At 42.9% G+C, this 23,256-nt stretch overlaps 1 protein-coding gene across 1 annotated transcript; it reads left to right on the top strand.

Moving 5' to 3' along the window:
* Nucleotides 1–593: 593 nt before the first annotated feature.
* apba1a (amyloid beta (A4) precursor protein-binding, family A, member 1a) lies at nt 594–23,003 on the top strand (the record flags this gene model as incomplete). The annotated part of the gene is made up of 12 exons (XM_079161594.1): nt 594–2,189; nt 6,573–6,671; nt 6,784–6,823; nt 10,348–10,493; nt 14,915–14,947; nt 17,298–17,384; nt 19,548–19,733; nt 19,918–20,097; nt 20,229–20,441; nt 20,642–20,761; nt 20,865–21,005; nt 22,932–23,003. The coding sequence occupies 12 exons, from the start codon at nt 594–596 to the stop codon at nt 23,001–23,003; spliced, it is 2,913 nt and encodes a 970-aa protein (XP_079017720.1).
* Between the last annotated feature and the right edge of the window lie 253 nt (nt 23,004–23,256).

The following is a 23,256-nucleotide window of genomic DNA, read 5'->3' as shown; positions in this document are numbered from 1 at the left end:
TTTTTCGTCGAGGGAACCAGTGCAACGCTTACTTCCTGGTTGGCCAACCAAAATACATCATCCGTGCAGCACTCAATCACCCCCATATTGATCCTGTTTGAAATGACTCTGCCCTACAGAGGCAATTGGACTGGACAAGCCAAAGGTACCACTGCACGGCTGTGGCTCCAACCACAAGGTTTGCCGTTTGATCCCCGGCAACTGCTCCAGAAAAGAGGCATGGGTCTTTAGATAGTTATGAGACAAAAGTCAATGGCATACAAATCTGGCTTGCTAGAGTGTGAGTGGAAGCACGCTAGCTCCAATATTTTGCCAATCAGCTCTGTAGTAGTCAAGTTGTCACCAAGTTTCCAGGACCCCCTCTTTTGCAAGAAGTCACGAATTTCTGTGTCAGATTCTGGTGTGACCAGAAATGTAACAATACATTTCACTCATATCATACTCATTCTGTTTACTCACATTGTCTCCCTTTCTCTCTGCCACTTTCAGTCTCTTCCCAGCAGCCCTTGCCCTGATATCGTAGAGGCACCTGCTGATGTCGGACTCCTAAAACCTTCCTCTGACTCAGTTCAATCGATCAGGACCAGACAGCCATGAACCCCCAGGAGACAGAGCTCGGCCAAGAGGTTATGGAGGAGGCCGATGCCCCTCCTCGCCACCGCCACAATAACCACAGCAGCCGGTCCCGTAACCCCAGCAACCAGGAAAAGCGCTACAGACGCTTTGAAGCCCCTGCCGGAGGAAGCGCTGGCAGCAGAGCGAGGGAGCCCCAGCAGCGCAGACCGCAGGAGGAGCGAGACGCGGAGCAAGACGCGGAGCTTCAACACGGAGCTCAGTCTCCACAGCTCCAGCAGTCCCAGCCCATCCCCCGACCTGCGGTGACACGTTATCGCCGACAGGGTGACAGCGAGGCCCGCATCAGAGCCCAGCAGCAGAGGCACAGACAGAGGCAGCAGAGGGAGGCAGAGAGAGCACAACACTTGTCACAACAACAGGAGAAGCAGCACCACGCGGAGATGACCCAGGAAGATGAACGAGAGAGGGACGATTCAGTGCTCGCCCGCTCAGCGAGCACCGAGAGCGGCTTCCACACCCATACTGACCGGGCCGAGGGGGACGATGGTCTGGTGATGATGTCCCTGGAGCCTGAGGGGCAGCCAGAGGCGGAGGGCGAGGCGGGGAACTACGGAGTCCAGCTTCGGCCGGAGGCGGAGGGGTACACCGAGAGTGCCGAGGCTGAACAACAACACCTACATCTAAATCCTAACTATCCTCCTCAGCCCCCGCCACTGCCACGTGAACCCCTGCCTGATATTCAAAACCCCCAGAGACAGGATGAAGCAGAGGAGATGCTGAACGCTGGCTACTCCAACTACGTCTACACCCAGCCCCTTAGCCACTCCGGAGAAAGGGCCGATGTCTCCGCTGGTCAGAGCTTGGAGAGTTTAGACGGCGTCCTTGCGGACGAAGCCTACTCCGAGCCATATGACATTTACTCCCTCTCTGAGCACGTTTATGAGGAAATCTGTGATGCTTCCGCATCAGTTTCATCTGCTGCAGACAGGGCCGAGGACACGGAGTCACTCCGACAGAGGCGAGCCGGCTTTCAGCTGTTGGAAGTCCGGGCGGGAGGTGGGCACTACCATCAGCAGGAAGCGGTGGGCTCCCGTCTGCGCCACTACGACGAACGCTCGGATGGAGAGTCAGACAGCCCGGAGAAGGAGGCCGAGTTTGCCCCGTACCCACGCGCCGACAGCTGCGACCAGGACGAGGACATTGACAGCATCGTGGCTGAGGTCAAAGAAAGCCTGAGCTCTCAGAGTCTTCACTGTGCTGTGGAAGACACCATAGATGAAGAGAACGAGCTTCAGCAGGGTGAAGAAAAAACCCAACAACATGAGTCCCAAACCGACTCAGACAAAAACAACAAGTCTGCCAACCCAGGGAAGCCAGCTGGGAAACAGGCTGCGAGTCCCTCAGAGGAGCTTGTAGCAGTGAGGAACAGTCAAGAGAAGAGGGACGCCATATCTCTGGCCATCAAGGACATTAAGGAGGCCATAGAGGAGGTGAAGACCAGAACGGTGAGATCTCCATACACACCCGATGAGCCCAAGGAACCCATTTGGGTAATGAGGCAGGACCTGAGCCCCACTGCAGAGTGTGACCTACAGCCATCACTGGGGGGTGATGTAAGTAGAGCAGCTCTGGCTACTATTGATCACATTGTATTAGATATTGTGTCTGTTCTGTTAGTCAACTGTTGTTTGCAAAACATGTGTTGTTGTTTCTTTTCACTTATTCTAAAGGGTGAAGTCAACCAAATTTAAAAACGAAATGTTTTCTCATTTACCTCTAGTGGTATCAAAGTGGTAAGAATGGGCAGAAGGACCGGAACACTTAATGTATACCATCAACAGTATTGGTCTCACAACTCATTTCATCTTGCTCAGAGACTGAATGTGTCGGACTGTCGGACTGGACAAATCGCAGCTTAGAGGCAAAACATCACGACGCATCACCTCCGTGTGGAACAGATGGCGGCACATTGTCATAACACGTAAAATTCTGGCAAGCTAACAGCTCAAATAATGTCAGTGACCGCGTCCACGCAAGAAGTGTTTTCTGCCGCGTTTTTTCAATCATCGACCTAAACCGTCCTTTTAAGGCATTAAAGGAATACTGCAACCCCAAAAAATGACTATTGTATATCAATGACTCACCCCGTGTTACCTTGAATTCTTGAACTAAACTTCTCTCATATCTCCACAATGAACGGAGAATCAAAAAACGGAGAAAAGTCTTTATGAATTGAAGTAAATTGGGGCGGCATTTATCATTTTAGGACTAGTCTGGACTTGAACCGACGAGTAGCTGCGCATGCGTGAGACTTTTCTTAATACCGCAGTTAACCAACAGACGGTAGCCTGAAGCAACATACACAGTTTCTGACATGTTAACACCCTCTGCTAGTGTTTGCTAGCTACCTGTTACCACATGTACCAGGATGTAGCCACATGGCACATTTTACACTGTATCTCTGTATTTTGCAGATTAATGGATTTTTTCTGCCTATGATATGGTAAAAGCTTTGTTTCTATCTACATGGTAAACATAGCTGGAGCAAGCAATCCCTATATTTCCATTTTATTCCAGGTAAGTTCCCATTGATAAGTTTCCATCGTGAATATTCACGGAATTTTGCAACCCCATACTGGGCCCCATACTTAAATTTCGCTGAAGAAAGAATCGTAATGCTCCATAATACACAAAATCATACAATATATTGTGGACGATACCCTGCTTCCTGTGCTGACCTGAACCCCATCCAGCAGCTTTGGGATGAGGCCCATCCGTGGATCTGCCTCTGCTCAGAAACCTTTCCATACTTTGTAGACCTACCCTGTCATTGGGATAGTATGCTACGCCTCACGTTCTTTCTTATCGATCATTGTTCTCGGCCTGAATACAGATCCCATTCATTTGGTATTCACCCCCTCCTGTTGTCTCCCCCCTCCTCCCAATGATTTATTCAGTGAGGGTGAGCGAGAGAAAAAAAGGTAAAGGGCAACACCAGTTAAATAATTCACTGAGTATCCAATAACAGAAGCACATCGGCTGTTTTTCTGTTTATATCACCGTGATCGGAATGTACCAGCACTTCTGCTTTAAACTTCATCTTGTAATTAATGCGTCCTCAACATAAAGTGTAAATGAATTTGACGAATAAAGACACAAAGTCATGCTGTCAGAGCAAATCCAGGCCGATACACAGACAGAGGCTCAGACCCGGCCTGTTGATTCCCCGATGAACCCTGATACCTGAGCGTGTCACCCGAGCAGCTGACTCCCCTCCCGTCCGTAGACGACCGGTGTTGCATTTTAAACCGCACGCCACCGCCCTCAACACCAGTCCGTTTGTGGCGTCTTGTCGTTTGCTTCAGCTGGGTTTTGTGCATTCGCCGAAAGCCATGGAAAACTTCTGGATCTATCAAGTAGAGAAGCTCGAGGAGGAACAAGCCAAGCAGAAGCAGCAGACCGAGCAACCTGGTGGAGATGAGGTGTGGACAGGTCCAAGAGTTTGTGATGTTCTTTTACATTAGCGTGGTGAAGTGATGGGTTACACTTTTAGCAGTGGTGGAATCAATTGTCTCGTGAGTTTGTTGAGAATTCTTAGATGATGACATGTTTGTAAGACCGAACTTCTCATTTGAAAGCTCTTTTGAAGATTCATTAAGAAGCTTATCTCCGTATGTCAACGTAAGATATGGCGATCATCAGCAAAATATTACGCTTACTGCTCTTCCAACTCGTTATTATTTGTCTCTATTCTTCTCTTATGGCTCTTTCTCTCACAGCTGATAGACATGACTTAATAATAATAAACTATTGGAACATGTAGAAGCCTGTCATTCTGCGATAATGACAGCGGTGGAAGAAATATTCAGATCCTTTAGTTCAGTCAAATAATACCACACTATGAAGAAAGAAAAAATAATTTTTCTTCAGTTAAAGTACAAATCAACACTATTTATTATCAAAAGTACGACTTTATATACTATTGGGTTGTTGATGTGTTGTGTTGTTTGAGGTGAATGCCTTTTTTAGTTCACTTAATAATTGAAATACATGCATGTTAAAATGCAGCCCGTCCTCACTCCCACCGCACAGAGGCTGCCTTTAGCGTGTGTATGAGACGCACAGGGCTTTCAAATCACTTCAGTGTAAAACCATTTGCTTCATTATTAGACGGGCAGAGCACCTGACCTCCTGGGGGAGGATGTTGGGTCAAACAAACAGGACTTACTAACTAACGCTGTGTACGTGTTAAGAGTACTTACTGTACGTTTCCTGTGAACGCGGAAGTTTATTTTGAAAAGACATCAAATAAGAAAATAAAAGAAATTAGATCGCTAAACATTTTATTCATAATATTAAATGATCATAACTACATACTGTCAAAAAATAAATAAACTATAAATAAAATTCAAAAAGAATCCAGACAAATATTTAAATTAAATTTCTTCACCTTTGTTGTTTCAGCGTTGAGGCAGAAATTTAAGAGACAGATGTCTCAAAGGCCGCACTAATAAAACCACGACTATCTCCATGGAAAGACACGGCTAGAGGGAATTCCTGTCCCCGCCAACTATAACAGACACAACTATAACAGACACAACTATAACAGACACAACTATAACAGACACAACTATAACAGACACAACTATAACAGACACAACTATAACGGACAACTATAACAGACACAACTATAACAGACACAACTATAACGGACAACTATAACAGACACAACTGTAACAGACACAACTATAACAGACACAACTATAACGGACAACTATAACAGACACAACTATAACAGACACAACTGTAACAGACACAACTATAACGGACACAACTATAACAGACACAACTATAACGGACAACTATAACAGACACAACTGTAACAGACACAACTATAACAGACACAACTATAACAGACAACTATAACGGACAACTATAACAGACACAACTATAACAGACACAACTGTAACAGACACAACTATAACAGACACAACTATAACGGACAACTATAACAGACACAACTATAACAGACACAACTGTAACAGACACAACTATAACGGACACAACTATAACAGACACAACTATAACGGACAACTATAACAGACACAACTGTAACAGACACAACTATAACAGACACAACTATAACAGACAACTATAACGGACAACTATAACAGACACAACTGTAACAGACACAACTGTAACAGACACAACTATAACAGACACAACTGTAACAGACACAACTATAACGGACACAACTATAACAGACACAACTGTAACAGACACAACTGTAACAGACACAACTATAACAGACACAACTGTAACAGACACAACTGTAACAGACACAACTGTAACAGACACAACTGTAACAGACACAACTATAACAGACACAACTGTAACAGACACAACTGTAACAGACACAACTGTAACAGACACAACTGTAACAGACACAACTGTAACAGACACAACTATAACAGACACAACTATAACAGACACAACTGTAACAGACACAACTGTAACAGACACAACTATAACAGACACAACTATAACAGACACAACTATTATGTTATGACAATGTGCCCCCCCTCCGTTCCACACAGAGCTGATGTGTCGGTATGTTTTGCTTCTAAGCGGCGATCCGTCCGACTCTGTGCGGGATGAGATGTGTCGCTAGCGCTCTCGATGTTAGCCGTGTGAGGCGTCTGCAACGATACAAGTGTTCTGGCTTAGAAAAGGTGTCTTTCACACCTCCACACAGTTTGGTGAACCTTTGTGCCGAGTTCAGATCATTCTGACATGCGCGAACCTAACGTGTGTTCTCGGGTGCTCACTAAAAACGTTCAAAATTGAATTACAACACTATACCTTAAGCTTTCTAGTCATGCCGAATGTCCTTAATTCCATATCTACGTGTAAGACGACCTGTTTATAAACCTGGTCGCTTTCGCAGATAGCTTTTTCACTTTTATTTTTGTGTTCTGCTTCTTTTCTCCCTGCAGTCCCCCAGCTCAGGCTCGCCCTCCCCTCCAGGAGCAGAGTCATCCAGCAGACATCTGCTGCAGGACGACAGCTTTGAATCTTCCCCCTCCAGTAAAGAGGTGTGTATTCTTCACTCATCATTCGATATTCTAGTCCGATTCTCACTTTTGCACATCAAGTTGAAGTCATGTTTGAAAGGAAATCCCTCTGCTCTCTTTTTTTCATGAATAGTCCAGGAGAAGCCTGGCGTCCTTCCCCACATATGTAGAAGGTGAGTGCTTTGAAAGCCAGGAGTCTGAGGGGAGGCGTAGAGGGAGGCACTGCGTGAGGTGAAAAGGATGAATGGTAAATGGTCAGCCAACCTGGTCAGCAGCAATGTCTCTGACACTCGGCTCACAGAGAATATTAAAGCGCCTCATAGACAATTGAAGACGAGATGGCTGCTAGAGACTGTGAAACGCGCCACAAACTAACTTTTAGTATTTGTTATCAGATGGAGTTGCAACCAACGTAAAGCAGGGCAGCCTCCATGGAACTGCATCCCGCATCCAGAGCGCACTTTATTAGGTTTTATCTACGGTGGGGGTATTCAAGAGGGCAGTTTGGCTGCAGTTCTTCCTAACATGGGGGTACTAAGCGGGGCATAATATTCCTACTTCACACACTGTGATTTCTTACCTTGAAATACAGTGGCCTGTTTCCTCTTGACTTCAATGGTAATAACAGCTGAAGACCAGAGTTGTTTCTGGAGACACATAGTATAGTGTCTATGTAATAACTGTGAATTAGGACTGTAAAATGCAAAAACACTATCAGTGTTTTGGTTATTTTAGATAAGATACTAAGGGCCAGAATTATTTCCTGGAAATCTTTTTTTTTTTACTCTAAACTAAATATTGAAGGCCATTACTTTGAAAAACAGTCTGTCTGTGTAATAACTGTGGATTAAAGCTGCAAAATGCTGAAGGAGAGACACTAACTTCCCCAGTTGATTACTTACACTAGGACAATAGCTTTTTGTATTACCAGTTTCCTGAAAAGTTTAAATGTGAAAATGAGGGATTATCTATAAATAAAATGTAGTATAAATGAGTCTCTGAATGCTGTGTGAACCTTCAGCACATAGAGAGGAATGAACGTGTACAGTGTGGTGTATGTAAGAGCTGCTGACGTGGAGATTTATCATCAGAGTCTGAGAACAAACTCATTGAGAGAAAATGTCCTTTAAAGAGACGTTTAGTTCAATGACACATTTAGAGACTCTACAGGTGAATAGAGTCAACACATGAACTCACAGAGATCACCATGAACCTTCACCACTTCATCACTCACATTAACACGAGTATTTATTGTGTTACAAGTTTTCTGAAATGTCATGTTTGATATGAAAATAAGACATTATATCTAATGGTAACGTTTGGTGAATTTAGTAGAAATCTACACAAATCAAGTGTTGAAATAAACAACTAAATATTTTTTTTGGGATGTTTTCTTTCCACTAGTCTGAAAGAAGACTGAAGAGTGTTATAGAAGTAAAATAGCTCAAACTCTCAAAATTGACCAGTGCATGATGAAAACGATGTCACTTTAAATATAATACCAAGGTCGACAACATTGTCATGCTGGCAAGCTTTTGGCAAAAAGAATAAAGTGATGGCAGATGTGTGTGTTGCCCTTTTAACCTCTGCCTGGCCCATACGTTCAGTGTTTAGTGTGTTGAAGCAGATTCCCCAGCGGTTCCCTGGTAATACACAGCTTATTGAACTGCACTGCTGATCTATGCCTGTAGGAAATGCTGCGTCAGCATCTCCCGGTCTGAGCCAAAGTCCTTCTGCAAGTGGTTTATTGTTGTAAATACTGTGACAAACATTGTGGCTCTGGTACAGGAATGTAGCTCCAATAGCTCCAACATCACAGAAAGAAAAGCTAGCAAATAAATAAACATTGCTGCTGCTTTACAGAAAAGGTATTTTCATGTTTTTTTTTGTTTCTTTTAATCTTTAGACACAATAAGAGTTAACGTTTCAGTTACATTCAAAATGAGTGCACTTATAAATACTTGTTAGCCAACCCCGCTGCTGCCGCCAGCTTCAGGTGCTTGTTTCCTCGGTTAGCTTCGTTGTGTCGCACTAGCCTACAATCCCTGACACACTATGGAGGGAATACATTACACACACACACACACACACACACCACAACACCTGATACTATAGAAACATTTCTCCTAAATTCTCCAAAGGTTACCATTACATAATGCCTCATTTGAATGTTTGCATAACTTTTTAGAAAACTTGTAATACAAAAGATAATCGTGTAAATGTGAGTGATGAAGTGGTGAAGGTTCATGGTGATATCTATGAGTTCATGTGTTGACTCTATTCACCTGTAGAGTCTCTAAATGTGTCATTGAACTCTGAATGAGTTTGTTCTCAGACTCTGATGATAAATCTCCACGTCAGCAGCTCTTACATCCACCAAACTGTACACGTTCATTCCTCTCTATGTGCTGAAGGTTCACACAGAGCTTTGTTCACACATCACTCACACACTCATTTAAACTACATTATTTTTAAGTGATACAAAGAGATATCCAGATTGCCTCTGTAAAAACATTGACTCTAATATGTCGACAAAATGAAACAAGTTTGATTCTGGCTTCATCCAATATTCAGATTTATGTTCTGAAAATGTATGCAAAATAGCACATATTGGATTAATTTGAGATTATGCATTATTGTCTTAAATTTAGTATCGTCTTAATACAAAGAAATAATTGTCTTAATGTAAGTGATCAACTGGGGAATCTTTGTCGATATCTTTTTGTTAGTCTTTCCCCAAGTAACCGGTCGTGTCTCCCCTTTAGGGTTTAAAAGGTGTAACTAATGCTTTAGTAGATAATCTGTCAATGCTTTATAGATCAGTAATAAACCAGTAATAAGAACATTAGCCATATTGTAACAAGTCATGGCAACACTTTATATGAAGGTCATGTCTATAATGTATTATAAGCACATTCATAAGACATTATAATGTATTTATTAGGCTTTATTAAACTCTTTGTTTATAAACATGTATGATAACTTAGAACAGGGTTTATGAAATATGAAATTATATTATATTCTATAGACATGATATATAATGAGTTCAGCATTCATAATGCTGTGTACCTCCATGCTGAAGTGACAGCAGTGTTCTGGGTCACGTGGCACATTCTAACTACCTTTAGCCAGTTATCAGGACACACAGAGAATGCCTCTAATGTATCTAGACAGAATATACTACATTCTGTCTTTCAGTTTCTGATATGGAATAATGTCTTAAAATCTCAATAACACGCTGAAGCATGACTTTGTGGGCTTTACTTAAAGTGACAGCACTGTAGGCTATTAGCAGCTGCATGATACTGTAACACCTATAAGGACTGAACCTGTGTGCATTGGTCTGTTTTTATTGTATCATTTATTTTAAATTTGTATCTTCTATCTTATTTCAAACCACTTAACCAAATTATTACCCTCATTCAAATATTTAGCTTTGTTTCATTTCAAAAGGTATATGAGATTATTTAACATGTCTGTCATATATCTGTCCTTTACGATGTGGCAGCCCTCTCGTTCTGAAGTCTCTCCACTAATGCATGTCTATTGGTCTGCATGTGTGTGTAATGAATACCAACAAACAACATGTAAATTGAGGGATTAATGAAGCTCTTCTTCTACTTACTATATTAATCTCAAAGTGGGAGGGGAAACATTGTGTCATATAGTGAGACTGAAGCGCTCTCCTCCCCTCCAGTCCCAGGCCCATGTGACCCAGAGGACCTGATCGATGGGATCATCTTTGCAGCCAACTACCTGGGCTCCACCCAGCTGCTGTCGGATAAGACACCGTCCAAGAACATCCGCATGATGCAGGCGCAGGAGGCTGTCAGCCGCATCAAGGTGAAAACACACCGTCAACACTCCCTGGTCTGCATTTCTACAAGCCGTAGTCTTTCTCTTATGTTTCAAGCTCAGTCAGGCTGCCGCATTTTGGTTTTGGTACCAAATATAGAAACAATACATTATGTAGGCACAATACATCATACTTTATCTAGTGTTTTCGATAGTCCTTGTTTTCTAAGACCCCCATTATTTTCTTATTTCCCATCTTACTTAATTATGACCGAAGTCTTGTTATGTGACTGTACCACCTGCAGTACAGTAGTATATATTTGCCATGATGATTAGGCTAATTCTGTAATACAAGTTCATGTCTTTGAGATTATCAGCAGATATTTTACTATTTGTTAATAACTTGATAACAGGAGAGGTCAAACTGCAGCAACACTTGTCGTATACTTTATTATTGGACCAGCGTGTTTCTGCTTGTGGCCTTCATTAGGGTCATCCTCAAGGCCACTGTCAGAAAGGTGAGTTTGTGCTCGTTAGAGATATTTTGTGAGGGAAGAAGCTACTCTCTGAAACCCCAACAGACAGCAACTTCCAGCTCTGATAATTAAAACCAATGCTGAAGTGCCTTTAACTTGCATTCTCTCTAATGTCCACCAGGGGGCGACTCCTCTGGTTGTATAGAAGTCTATGAGAAAATGACTCTACTTCTCTCTTGATTTATTACCTCAGTAAACATTGTAAACATGAGTTTATGGTCTCAATCTCTAGTTTCAAGTCTTCTTCAACACAGCATGATGTTCATTTAGTAAATGATGGTCCATTTAGAGTCAAACAGCTGGGTATGCTTTAGGGCGGGGCTACCTTGCGATTGACAGGTCGCTACCACGGCGTTGACGGACGAAAAACGTCGTACCAAAATGTTAACAACTGCCTGGTTTCAAAAAAAGAAGATGGCGACAACCAAAAACCCAGATGGCAACAGCTAGAATGCCAAACTTAAGGCTCCAAAACCGTAATCCACCAACCAATTTTGGATGGCATCGGGTGCTGTTTTCATCCATGTTCACCAGCAAACAAGCTTCCTCTTCGCTGCCTTTGTCGGAGCATTTCTGCACATCTTAGCGTGTTTCCACCACCTGTAGATCAGTGGAGTGGTGTGACAGCACCTGCATGCACACCTGTGCATGTTCACCCAATCAGAGGTTATTAGTTATTAGTTATTATTATGATACAATGTTAGTAGATACAGCTAGCAAAGATAGCATGCGGCTGAGTCAAATCATTTAGAATTGTTGTCGTTGCTGACAACAGCCTTATTCTCCGATCGTCACATTCTTTCTGTTACGACTGCTCTTTTTTCACACGCATGTTCCCACGTGGCAACATCCTGCACGTCAATCTTCGTTTCTATGCCAATGACTACCGTTAGATCTTGACTGTCAGAAATCTTGGTGTCACTTTTGACTCATAACTTTCATTGAAAAAACACATCAATGAGATCACAAGGATAGTCATTCGCGCATTCATCTCCTCAAGACTTGTCTATTGTAACGTGCTGTCCTCTGGTCTTTAGTCCAACATGCAGGAACCAAAAGCTGTGAACACCTCACACCGATTCCGTCCTCACGTCACTGGCTGCAAGCTGCTTATTACCACAAAGCTGCAGCACCATCCTACCTGTGCACAGAGATCACACTAACTAGCCTGGAGATTAATCAGCACGCCCCTGGCAGCAGAGCATTTGAATTCTGAGCTATTTTGGAATAATTTACCACACTCGATCAACCCTAACCCTAACCCAGCTAGCCTCGGCCAGTCCTGTCTTGTAATACCACTTGTACTTGAAGAAGTGATAGTGAGTCACTTTGGCGTCCAGTCTGTCCTCAGTCCAATATGAGAGGACCAAGAAGTAGAGCTGCTCAATCTCACTGAAGGTGCATGTCTGTGTACGTTTTGATAGTTTGTTTATTGGATTAAATTAGAAAGCGACTCGTATTTTAGTTCTGTCCTCCCCGCCACCAGCAAACTATTTTCTGGGAGGAGGACAGGTAGCGGCTAGCTGTAGTAACTCACATTCAGCCAGCGTGAACCCAATCGTCGGGGCTCATAGTGGGCTATCTCTGTGTCTGATCCAGCCAAAGAAAGTTTGCTGATCCGTCATGGAGTCGGGGCAGTCACCCAGGATCAGACCCCCAGCGCTGGGCTTTGCCCTGTCTGAATTTGGAGTTGCTACAGCTAGCCGCTAACTGAAGGTCCGTCTCCTGGAGGTGCCGCACGCTCTACTCCCGGCAAAGGAATGTGTGTCTTTGGACAGATTTTCGCGACTGCGAGAGCATCGCAACCTTGCAAGATGCAGTCAAGAAACAGATATGTAGCTACATGAAATTCAAAAAAGTCGAGATTGAAGACGGGCGTGGTTCATTGTCATCGGCTTCCTCACTTTACGGCTGAATTGGTGTCATGGCCGGTGTGATCCCAATCGCAAGAGTGTCTCTAGTTTACTTTGTTTTTATGACTGTAAATGTAGATTGTATGGACCCAGTAGTAGAGGAGAAATGTTGCCATCTATTTGTTTGGAGCGTGTGGCCGGATTCTACACTACTGAGAAGAAAATAATAATTTAACCTGACTGTAAAACCTGTTAAACCTGTTACCTTCCAACATATTCATATACATATATATCTGTTTTGTTCATTTTATGGTATTCTGTATTGTGTTACAGTCTATTTATTTGTAATAGTTACGTCACACTTAGACTAGTCTATTATGCAAATGAGTCTGTGATAAATGTCAATATTGTATTTTAGATTTCTATTTATTCTGGCTTCATATCTTTTCATGTATAGCTTAGATAACTTGGTAACCTGTATCATTTTGCTATAAACATAACGACCACCACTGCCTAATACCTTAAAACTGCAACTGTCAGAAAACCACAGTCTGATGTGACCATCATGTCTTGCTTGAAGATAAGGGCCCAGGTTTTGTTTTATAGGTAGAAGGTGGGAAGCACATTTCTGACACTCCAATCTGGTCCTCCACATGTCTTCATCTATCAAACTAAAATACCCAAGTGAGGTGACCTTGACATTCTGAAATTCTTCCCAGAGGCACAGGTTTTCTGCTTGAGTGAGCAGAGTTGACCAGCTTGGAGTGTGTGCTTGGGGGGGGGCCATGCGTTAACTTCAAAGAGAATATTAATATACACAGCACACATAGTGAAGGCTGAGACGTCCAGCAACTAGACAGCTCCTTTGAGACATATGAGCTCAACATCCGTGTCATCGCTCCGTCTCTGTGCAGCCAGTCCCACGGGCCTGAAGCTTTTCACACTAAGAGAATAGAAGAGCCGATGGCGCTGATGTGGTTCTTGTACAGAAATGTGCTGAGAGTCAGCTTCTCGGTCTGTCCTGGAGCCAAATGCAACAGAGACATCTGCTGGTAGAGAAAGGCCAATGCAGATGTCTTCATACCGCCTTCCATGGTGACATATCCAAAGGCTCCTGCTGTACCATGAGAGCATGCAGTTATAGTATGAACAGAGGATGAACACTTGACAGCCGTGTGCTGGCTGAGGCGGGAAGTATTCTACAAGCCCGATGGTGGTCGGGACAGATGAACTCGTCTGGTCTCACCTGTGGGACAGTCCGAGGGTGAGGAGGGCTCTGCCTGTAGCTAATCATGTGGCTGTGTTTGATTGAACCATTAGAATAGCAGTAACACTCCATTTTATTTGTAGGATTTATGTTTATAAGCTTAATATCATACAGGTAACCTGTTCTACTATATCTACTACAGAAAGAATATGATGCCAAAACTGATAAATAGTTAAAATCTCATAGTGATAATCACCACAGAAGGCAAGCCACAGGAGTGCCTTGAAAAAAGAAGGAAATGTAATATAAGTAGACTAATATTATTACTATTTTGTATTGTTTATATATATACAGTATATCTACAAACATTTGAATAGAATAATACTGTAACAATTCTATCAATCAAATTAATTTTTAACTCTGTTGTGTTTTGGCTCTTTTTGTGGCAAATTAATTACACACTTATTGATTTTTTTTTCCTGTAAATTTGCAATTTTAATATCAGAGAATATGTAAATTCACAACTTTAATCTTGATTCTTTTGATTATTACCCCCCTCCTACGGCACACTATCTGCCCCTCTGCACCGCTATACCTCTCAGAGGCCAATGACGAGGGCAGCACAACATAGTGTCTTACAGCCTCAGGTTCAGTATGTGATTGAAATTAGAAAGAGGACATGCGGGGCAAATGAACACCGGGCTCGCAAAGTCTTCTGACTTGGAAATACTACATAGATGTGCTGTGCTGCTGGGGTATAGCCCGCTATGATGTCCATCACACAAATACACAACAACCACACAAATGACTGTTCAATGTGAGCAGAAACTCTAACCCATTCCTCTCCTGTCTGCTTTGTTCCATGCCTGGCAGACGGCCCAGAAATTAGCCCAGAACAGGAAGAAGGTGCAGTACCTACGTGTCCGTCTCGTCCTTCCGCACCGCGGAGCGCAGTTATCTCTCTTTGCTCTGCTCGGCTCTTTGTCTTTGTGTCTCCCTGTGTGTCTCCCTGTCCTGTCCTCTGTGTCCTCTTCAGCGTGCTGTCATTTTAACAAACAGTTGGCATTTTCCTGAATCCAGCCTTATTGTATTGTCGGGGGTGATATTCATTTGTTACGTCTCCAGTCCCTTCACCATTGTTTTCATTCCATATCAGACATTTTGTGACCCCACATCATTTGGAACACCGTAGTTTGTATTTTGACAAACCCATTAACTGCTTGTCGTGGATGGTTTCAGTTTGCTGGATGCAGGAAACTGCTATAATCTCTCTGTGACACTGAGGTTTTACTGGGTTTGTGGCTGTATTCAGTGTGCTTTCTCTCTCTGCTGTCTATTCTGTGTTTGTAGTGATGATACCATACATTCCCTTGTTTGCTAACCTACCCAGTCACCTTACCCGGCCATGCTAGTGGCTGTAATTAGGTTTGAAGCTAAATGCTAATGTCAGCGTGCTTACAATGACAACCATAACAACTTGATCATGTTGAGGTACGGTTTACCACGCTAGCCATCTTGGTATAACACGTTAGCATGCTAACATGCTAATTAGCGCGAACCAAAGTACAGCTGAGGCTGACGGGGATGCAGCTGACCATGAACCAAAGAGTGAGAAACAGTTTGCCCTGATGATGATGATGATGATGATGATGCAAGGTGAAAAGTCAGGGCTTCATCAAAGACAACAGCATTCCCCCACAGGGGACCAGGAATGTCTGCCGAATTGATCTTCTGAGGACCATGCTCCCGGTCTCTGTGCTAAGGGAGGCTAAACACGTCATGGAGCCCTGTCCCGCCCATATGACTCAGGGTCAAATAAGTGTATTCCCCAAGATGTTAAACTGTTCCTTCTAAGATGGCATACTATAGTATTTTTTACTCTCAAATGGTCAGTTGTGAAACATTACTTGCTGATACACTAAAACAAGATCTATTCTTCCTTTGTAGTTCTGCACATACTGTCCTATTATGATGAATGCTGAGCAGTTCTTTCATTATCACACCACCTACAATACCAACATGTATTTCTGCCGACTGGGCTGAAATTGAATTCATGAATAAAACAGATGGAAGGTTTACTTTGAGGTGTTCACAGGACTCAAAGTCCCTGGCAGACGCTGCTTTCCATTGATTTCAGCACAGAATGGAAATCCACCTGTAGGAACTTTAAGTCATTTTGGTAACATATCTGAACTTTCCACTGCATCAGCGTGGAATTATCACATCTCTCTCCAGGGCGAATGGAGAGCTTTAAACCAGCACACTGCTGTTTGTGCCCCATGTGAAACCAATTCAATGTGGACTCATTTTACTTTAGTTTTGTTGCGTAACTTGCTTTGCAGGTTACGTGTTAAAACATAGTTATTCTAACCCAAACCAAGTATTTTGTTGCCTAAACATAACCAAATAGACCTATAAACTACGAAACCTACGTTGGAAGTTTATTTTGAAAAAAACACCACAACGAGCGGAGACTGACGCTCCGTCCCCGCCTCGTTGAAAAAACGACGCGAGTACCCAGAGTGTCATAGTTTGAACTGACCGAGCGTCTGTATTTCACGAGATGGGAGTGAAACGTTGCTCAGATTACTTTCAAATTGTCATTGGAGCTCACACAAACATATTCCATCAAATGATGGTATTGTCCATAGTATCAGATTTCTGAGGACAGTAACCGAATGAAAGACATGCTGAAAGGCGACATGGGCCAATATCACTTCCTGCAAATCAAGTTGCTTTACCAAATTGCAAAGCATGTACTATTTGAAATAGTTGTATTTGTCCCCCCCCCCCCCCGGTAGCGATTGCTCTCCATTCTCATCAGTGTGCTGTCAATATCAAACTGGCTTCAAGGAATAGTTCAACATTTTGGGAAATATGTGTTTTCAGTGTCAAAAAGCTACACTGTGGCATTCTTTGGAAATGGTCGGCAGTGTTCTGAATTGACTATTTGCAGCTCAGTAAACGCGGCGGGTCATAGATCTCTCAACTGTTTCGCTGCTCTGACCGTAATGAGACGTCACGAACCTCTAATGTCTGTTCAGTCAGTAACATCTGCTCATCAACCTTTTATGTCTGTCTGTAGGTTTGTTGGATGTGTGTCTAATATTGCCTTGGGAATATGGTATTTATTGTTTTACGTGTGTGTGTGTGTGTGTGTGTGTGTGTGTGTGTGTGTGTGTGTGTGTGTGTGTGTGTGTGTGTGTGTGTGTGTGTGTGTGTGTGTGTGTGTGTGTGTGTGTGTGTGTGTGTGTAGGCCCCTGAGGGAGAGCCTCAGCCCATGACGGAGGTGGATCTCTTCATCTCCACCCAGAGAATCAAAGTGCTCAATGCAGACTCCCAGGTACTCACTCTCACTGACACACAGCTTTAGGGCCTTTTAGAAAGGACCCTCACATCACCAGCAATTCAAAGATCACACGGTTTCTGACAAACGTATTCAAATGGAGCCAAGTGCACCGTAGACTTTTGATGCTACACAGTTGCATGTGCTGCCGACCGGTAAACTCCACAGTTTGATCGGTTTAGGTCGGATGGGTGTCTGCAGTCTCTGTGTGCTAAAGGGGGGCGCGGCTTCATCACCAACCCACACACACACACACACACAACAATAAATAAATCAAATTATAACAAATACAATTGCAAACAAGTTGTAAAGATAGGGCTCTATATCATATGGTGACACTGTGTTCCAACCTCGCCCCCCAGAGCGGCTCGTGTTACAGACCGACTACATCCATGTGAACTTTATTCATCCCCAGGGGGAGATTAGTAAAATATTACGTATGGAAATGCACAATATATACAGTACAATAAAATAACAGAGCAGATATTGACTTTGAAGAAATAGAATAATAAAAAATAAAAATGCAAAATATGCACAGTATATACATTGAATTAGAATGGTATTAAATGAACAACTAGGTAAACTAAACAAACTGGACAGTAGTGCAAGGATCACCAACAACAAGCAACAACCGTGTAGCGTTGTTGTAGTCATGTGAAGGAGGATGATCTGACCAGAGGTCATTTATTAAACAGTGTTATAGCAGAGGGCAGGAAGGTTCTCCTGTATCGGTCCTTGTGACAGCGGAGTTGGATCAGTCTGTCCCTGCAGTAGGTGGTGCAGAGGGTGGTCCAGGTTACCCAATATGGATAATAGTTTCTTCAGGGTCCTCCTCTCCACCACCTGTTTCAGACGGTCTTGTTTGCAGCCAATGATGGAGCGGCCTAGTGACTAGTGGCAAAACCAGAGAGAGACAAAGATAAGAGATAGGAAGGAAGCGATGTACCAAGATGGACAGATGTGTGACTGGTACAAAGCGCAAATCAGATGGCAAGTCTGTTACAGCTGTAACAGGCGACGTGATCACCACAACAACGGCACAAAAAAAAGGTAAAAGCAAGAAAATATAAGGAGTCATATCTGTCCCTCGGCTTTACAAGCACCAAGAAGAGAGACCCAGTGTGTTGTGTGTCTTAACATACTAACAGTATGAAGCCCACTAAATAAAGACCAAATACAGATCAAAGTTGAACATTGAAAATGAACTGAGATGTTCCTCTGTCGTCAAAGGGGGGCTCGACAGAAAAGGTTTGGGAACCACTGCTCTAGGGAGCAAAGACTCTGCTCCTGAAATAAAGCAGATCAGCTGCTTTCTATCTTTTTTCTACACATACGAGCAGACAAGCAGAGTGAGAACGCGCTGCTTATGAGCTGGGGTTACACCTGCATGTGTGCTCCACAGAACCCAGAAGAGTCCTGAACACAGCAAAATAAGACGAGCAGAGACAATACAGGCAGACGGCAGAGTCTCTGCAGAAACACACACACACTGCTGGGACCTGAGATGATGGAGAGGGATTGTTTTAGTAACAGTCTTTACATTGTTTTTTTTTAAGGTATTACAATGTATTGCACTTCATTTTTAAAGGTTTGTGATTTTAGCACAAGCTGTCTGGAATGACCTGATGGTACAATTCAAATGTGAACTTTAAATAATATAGGTTACTTTAGAATTGGCTATCCACCCGTTCATTCATCTGACAATCATGACAACTTGCTGCTGCTTATCCAGGTCATGTTAAATGATCAATCAAATGATCTTGTTATTGTTATATACAGCTGGAAAGGAGTGACAAAAAAAAAAAATGTTAATGAACTGCACTTGGTAAATAATTCTAGACCATGAAACGGGTATTAACTTGTATTCTATGTGGTTTTAAAAAGGTCTTGAAAAGTCTTACGTTTACTTCAGTCTGTGGTGTAAAAACATTGATTCAGGAAACTGTGTGAATGGATTGCTGCCTAGTAAACAGCTTATCAGCTGTACAGGGAAAAAGACTCAGTCAAGATATATTCAGGGGAGCAGTGTAACTTCCTGTATGGACCTATGTGGTCTCAGGTGGTTACTTTATCCACCTTGGTTGCTTAGTTCGTTAGTTACTTAGTTACTCACCCCACATTTGGATGATATAAAGACTGTGATGGCTCTCTCACTTCCAGGAGACCATGATGGACCACCCTTTGCGGACCATCTCCTACATTGCCGACATTGGCAACATCGTGGTCCTGATGGCCCGGCGCAGGATGCCTCGATCCGACTCTCAGGAGAACGTGGAGGCCTCAGACCCAGGTCAAGAGAGCAAGCGCCAGTACAAGATGATATGCCACGTGTTTGAGTCTGAGGATGTGAGTCCAACAGCAAAGTTAGATGGTGCCTTTGCTCGTCAAAAGGGACAATGTGCAATGTTTGTAGTGTCATTTTTGACAGTTTAATCAGCTGTTAAATCGACTACAGTTAGTTCAAAAGAGCTCGAGTTACCCATAAGATGATATAAATAATGATTACAAGTTCACCCATTCTGTCCTGTAGGCCCAGTTGATTGCCCAGTCCATCGGGCAGGCCTTCAGTGTGGCTTACCAAGAATTCTTACGGGCCAATGGCATTAACCCCGAGGACCTGAGCCAGAAGGAGTACAGTGACTTGCTCAACACGCAGGACATGTACAATGATGACCTCATCCACTTCTCCAAGTCGGAGAACTGCAAAGACGTAAGTAGGGCTGTGAATCAGTCACTCAACACGTTTGTACCTGGTGCCTCCAACGGTCATTTGTTATATATGTGATTTTACTGACTTTTAAAACGTTTTTTTTGCGTTGCTTCTGCCTGCTGTGAACTCAGGTGTTCATAGAAAAAGCTAAGGGGGAGATTCTGGGTGTGGTCATTGTGGAGAGTGGGTGGGGCTCCATCCTGCCCACTGTCATCATCGCCAACATGATGCATGCTGGGCCGGCTGAGAGGTCCAGCAGACTGAACATAGGAGACCAGATCATGTCCATTAATGGGACCAGTCTGGTGGGACTGCCACTGTCCACCTGCCAGAGCATCATCAAGGTATGTGTACGGTATTGTTTTCAATAACGGACGTCATGAATGAAGGTGCTTATACAGTATCTTGCATACATTTCTCTACTCAGCTTTTTTTTGGGACAATAATTTTGCATATCGTTGCTTTTCTTAAAGCAATATCGTCAGTAGTAGAATTCCAACATCGCCCAACACTAAGCTGATACCATATGCTTTCCTTTATGTAGGGTCTGAAGAACCAGTCTGGGATCAAGCTGAACATCGTCAGATGTCCCCCAGTGACCACTGTACTCATCAGAAGGCCAGACCTCCGCTACCAGCTGGGCTTCAGCGTCCAGAATGGCATTGTGGGTAGCATTGTGATCCCGCGCTGTTTTTTATGCGAAACAATTCTCGCATTTCTGTGAAATGTACTTGTCATTTAAAGAATTGATCCGTCCCTATCGACAGATCTGTAGCCTTATGCGCGGGGGCATCGCCGAGCGGGGCGGGGTCCGAGTGGGTCACCGCATCATCGAGATCAACAGCCAGAGCGTGGTGGCCACGCCCCATGAAAAAATAGTCCACATCCTGTCCAATGCCGTGGGAGAGGTAAGACATCCACTGGGCTCTCACTACCAAGCTAGATGTATACAAACCGAAGTGCAGGTTAAAAGTCAGCACATATATCTTAGTGGTCTACAGGCCAGAAGGAAAGAAATGCACTATGTTCACCTGTCTGAGTAACATTAGATAGAAACGGTGCCCAACTGTTTCAGGAAAGGAGTCGACCTTCTTTAAAAAATGAAGCAATATATTAGTGAGCTGTTTTTAAACATGTCTTCAGTCGAAACCAGCGACCTGAGAGACAGACGTAGGATCGTCAGACGGTATTGAAAGACTAACACATGTTGGTTTTGGTCTTTTCATCATATTTGTTAACTATATATCAAATGTCAAATATCAGGGTTCATTTTTTTTCTCTTAATGCATCTAAACATCCCATGTAATTATTAGTGCTGGGCAACAATTAACATTATTAATCGCATGATTTTCTGCGATTAATCTCATTATGCGCAAAATTCAATAATGAATTCAAAAGTAGTCTATTGCGCACTTTTATTTTAAAGTACTGCTATATGAACAAAAGGTCAATAACATTTGGTTTGCAAACACTTTAAACACATCAGGTTATTTTTAAAACAGCAGTATTCTCTTTACGCAGCAGCAGTTATAACACAGTTATAATGATTCTGATCATAGATATTCAACCGGTGTTCACAACTTTGTCTTCATGTGTGTAAGAGATGCAGTTTGACAGACACACACACACACACACACACACACACAAACAGCTGTTCACCGCTCTCTGCCGGTTCTTGTGTTAAAAATGTCCGCTTAATAATAAAAAAAGAAAAATGCGTTAACGTGCGATAAAATAGTTGTCAGCGTTAATTTCTAAATGCGTTAACTTGCCCAGTACTAATAAATATATTTGTCTTTTCATGGGATTTAGTGACAATAAGAAATAAGTAACACTGCATCCTTTAAAATGTAACGACCAGACATCCTTTACATTTCATTAATGCGCCCAGACTTAAAATGTCCCTGAGCTTCCGTCCAGCAACATTACATCACAGTTCTTGTGCGAGTTTCATTAAATAATACAACGGAAGAATACAATAGAATACAAATAAAACACAATAGCAATGAGAGTAAGGCAAATAAATAAAGTAAAAGAATTCTACTAAGATAGAAAAAAGATGAAGAGAAAATATACAAAGTGTATAAGAAGTGGTACTGAAATAGAAAAGTAATACTGAGCATGATGTTGTCAATGATATTGGAAAAGTTATATTGCACAAAGATTAATGAAAATAATACTGCACACGAAATTGAAATGTAATATTGCACGATGTTTGCACACGGTGTGGTTATTATTGTTGTAAGTTGTTTTCAACTGTCCTTCCTGCAGAAGGGGGCGGAGTTATACAGTTTGATGGCCACAGGTAGAAAAGACTTCCTGTTGCGTTCTGTGGTGCACCTCATTGATCTCAGTCTACGGCTGAAGGTGACTTCAGAAGTATAGTACCTATAAATGCTGTTTTTATGTTTCTATTTTAGTCAGGCACCCCCCCCCCAGGGTCCTAGTGTTATTCAGGTTAGAACAGGGGTTATATCCGTAACCATAAGTGCGCTGCAGAACCCTCGTCACTATACAGAGAATGCAGTTATGTTAATCACTCCATGGACATTCATTATTCATGCATATGGTGAGGATTGATCTGTATTGCTGCCATCCATCAGTGTAGATGATGTGAACTGACCTCTGTGTCTGCGTCTACTCTGTGACCGGAGGTACTGTTGTGGATGAGCTGGTCCCAGCATCATATATCACAAACTCAATATTGGTCCTTGCCATAGTGACAATTACCAGTGTCCCAACAGGATGTCTGGGTTGGCATTTGATCTCCAAAGGCATTAACTGTTAATAATTCCATGACTTGAATGCTTTGTTCTGTGTTGCGACTCCTTCAGATCCACATGAAGACGATGCCCGCAGCCATGTACCGCCTGCTGACCGCCCAGGAGCAGCCCGTTTACATTTAACAAGACAAAGCCCTGACCTCCAGCACCCTTTAAACTGTCAACGCCCCCCCCCTTCTGTTCCCAGCCGATGGACTGTAGTGAGTTGTTGGTAGGATGGTTGCTCAGCCGCGTCTTCAACTGACAAGAACGTAGACTCCCAAACTATCCATCTGCTGTCACTAAAAGCTTTGTTCTTCTTCCTTTGGCTACATGTACAGTTGGTTCACACCTGATGCATTTCAGTGCAGAATCCTAAAAAAAAACATTCAAACAT

The sequence above is a fragment of the Pholis gunnellus genome (assembly GCF_910591455.1).
Source record: "Pholis gunnellus genome assembly, chromosome: 6".
Classification (NCBI taxonomy): Eukaryota; Metazoa; Chordata; class Actinopteri; order Perciformes; family Pholidae; genus Pholis; species Pholis gunnellus.
Note: the sequence above shows the minus strand (reverse complement) of the source record. Positions and strands in the feature narration are given on the sequence as shown.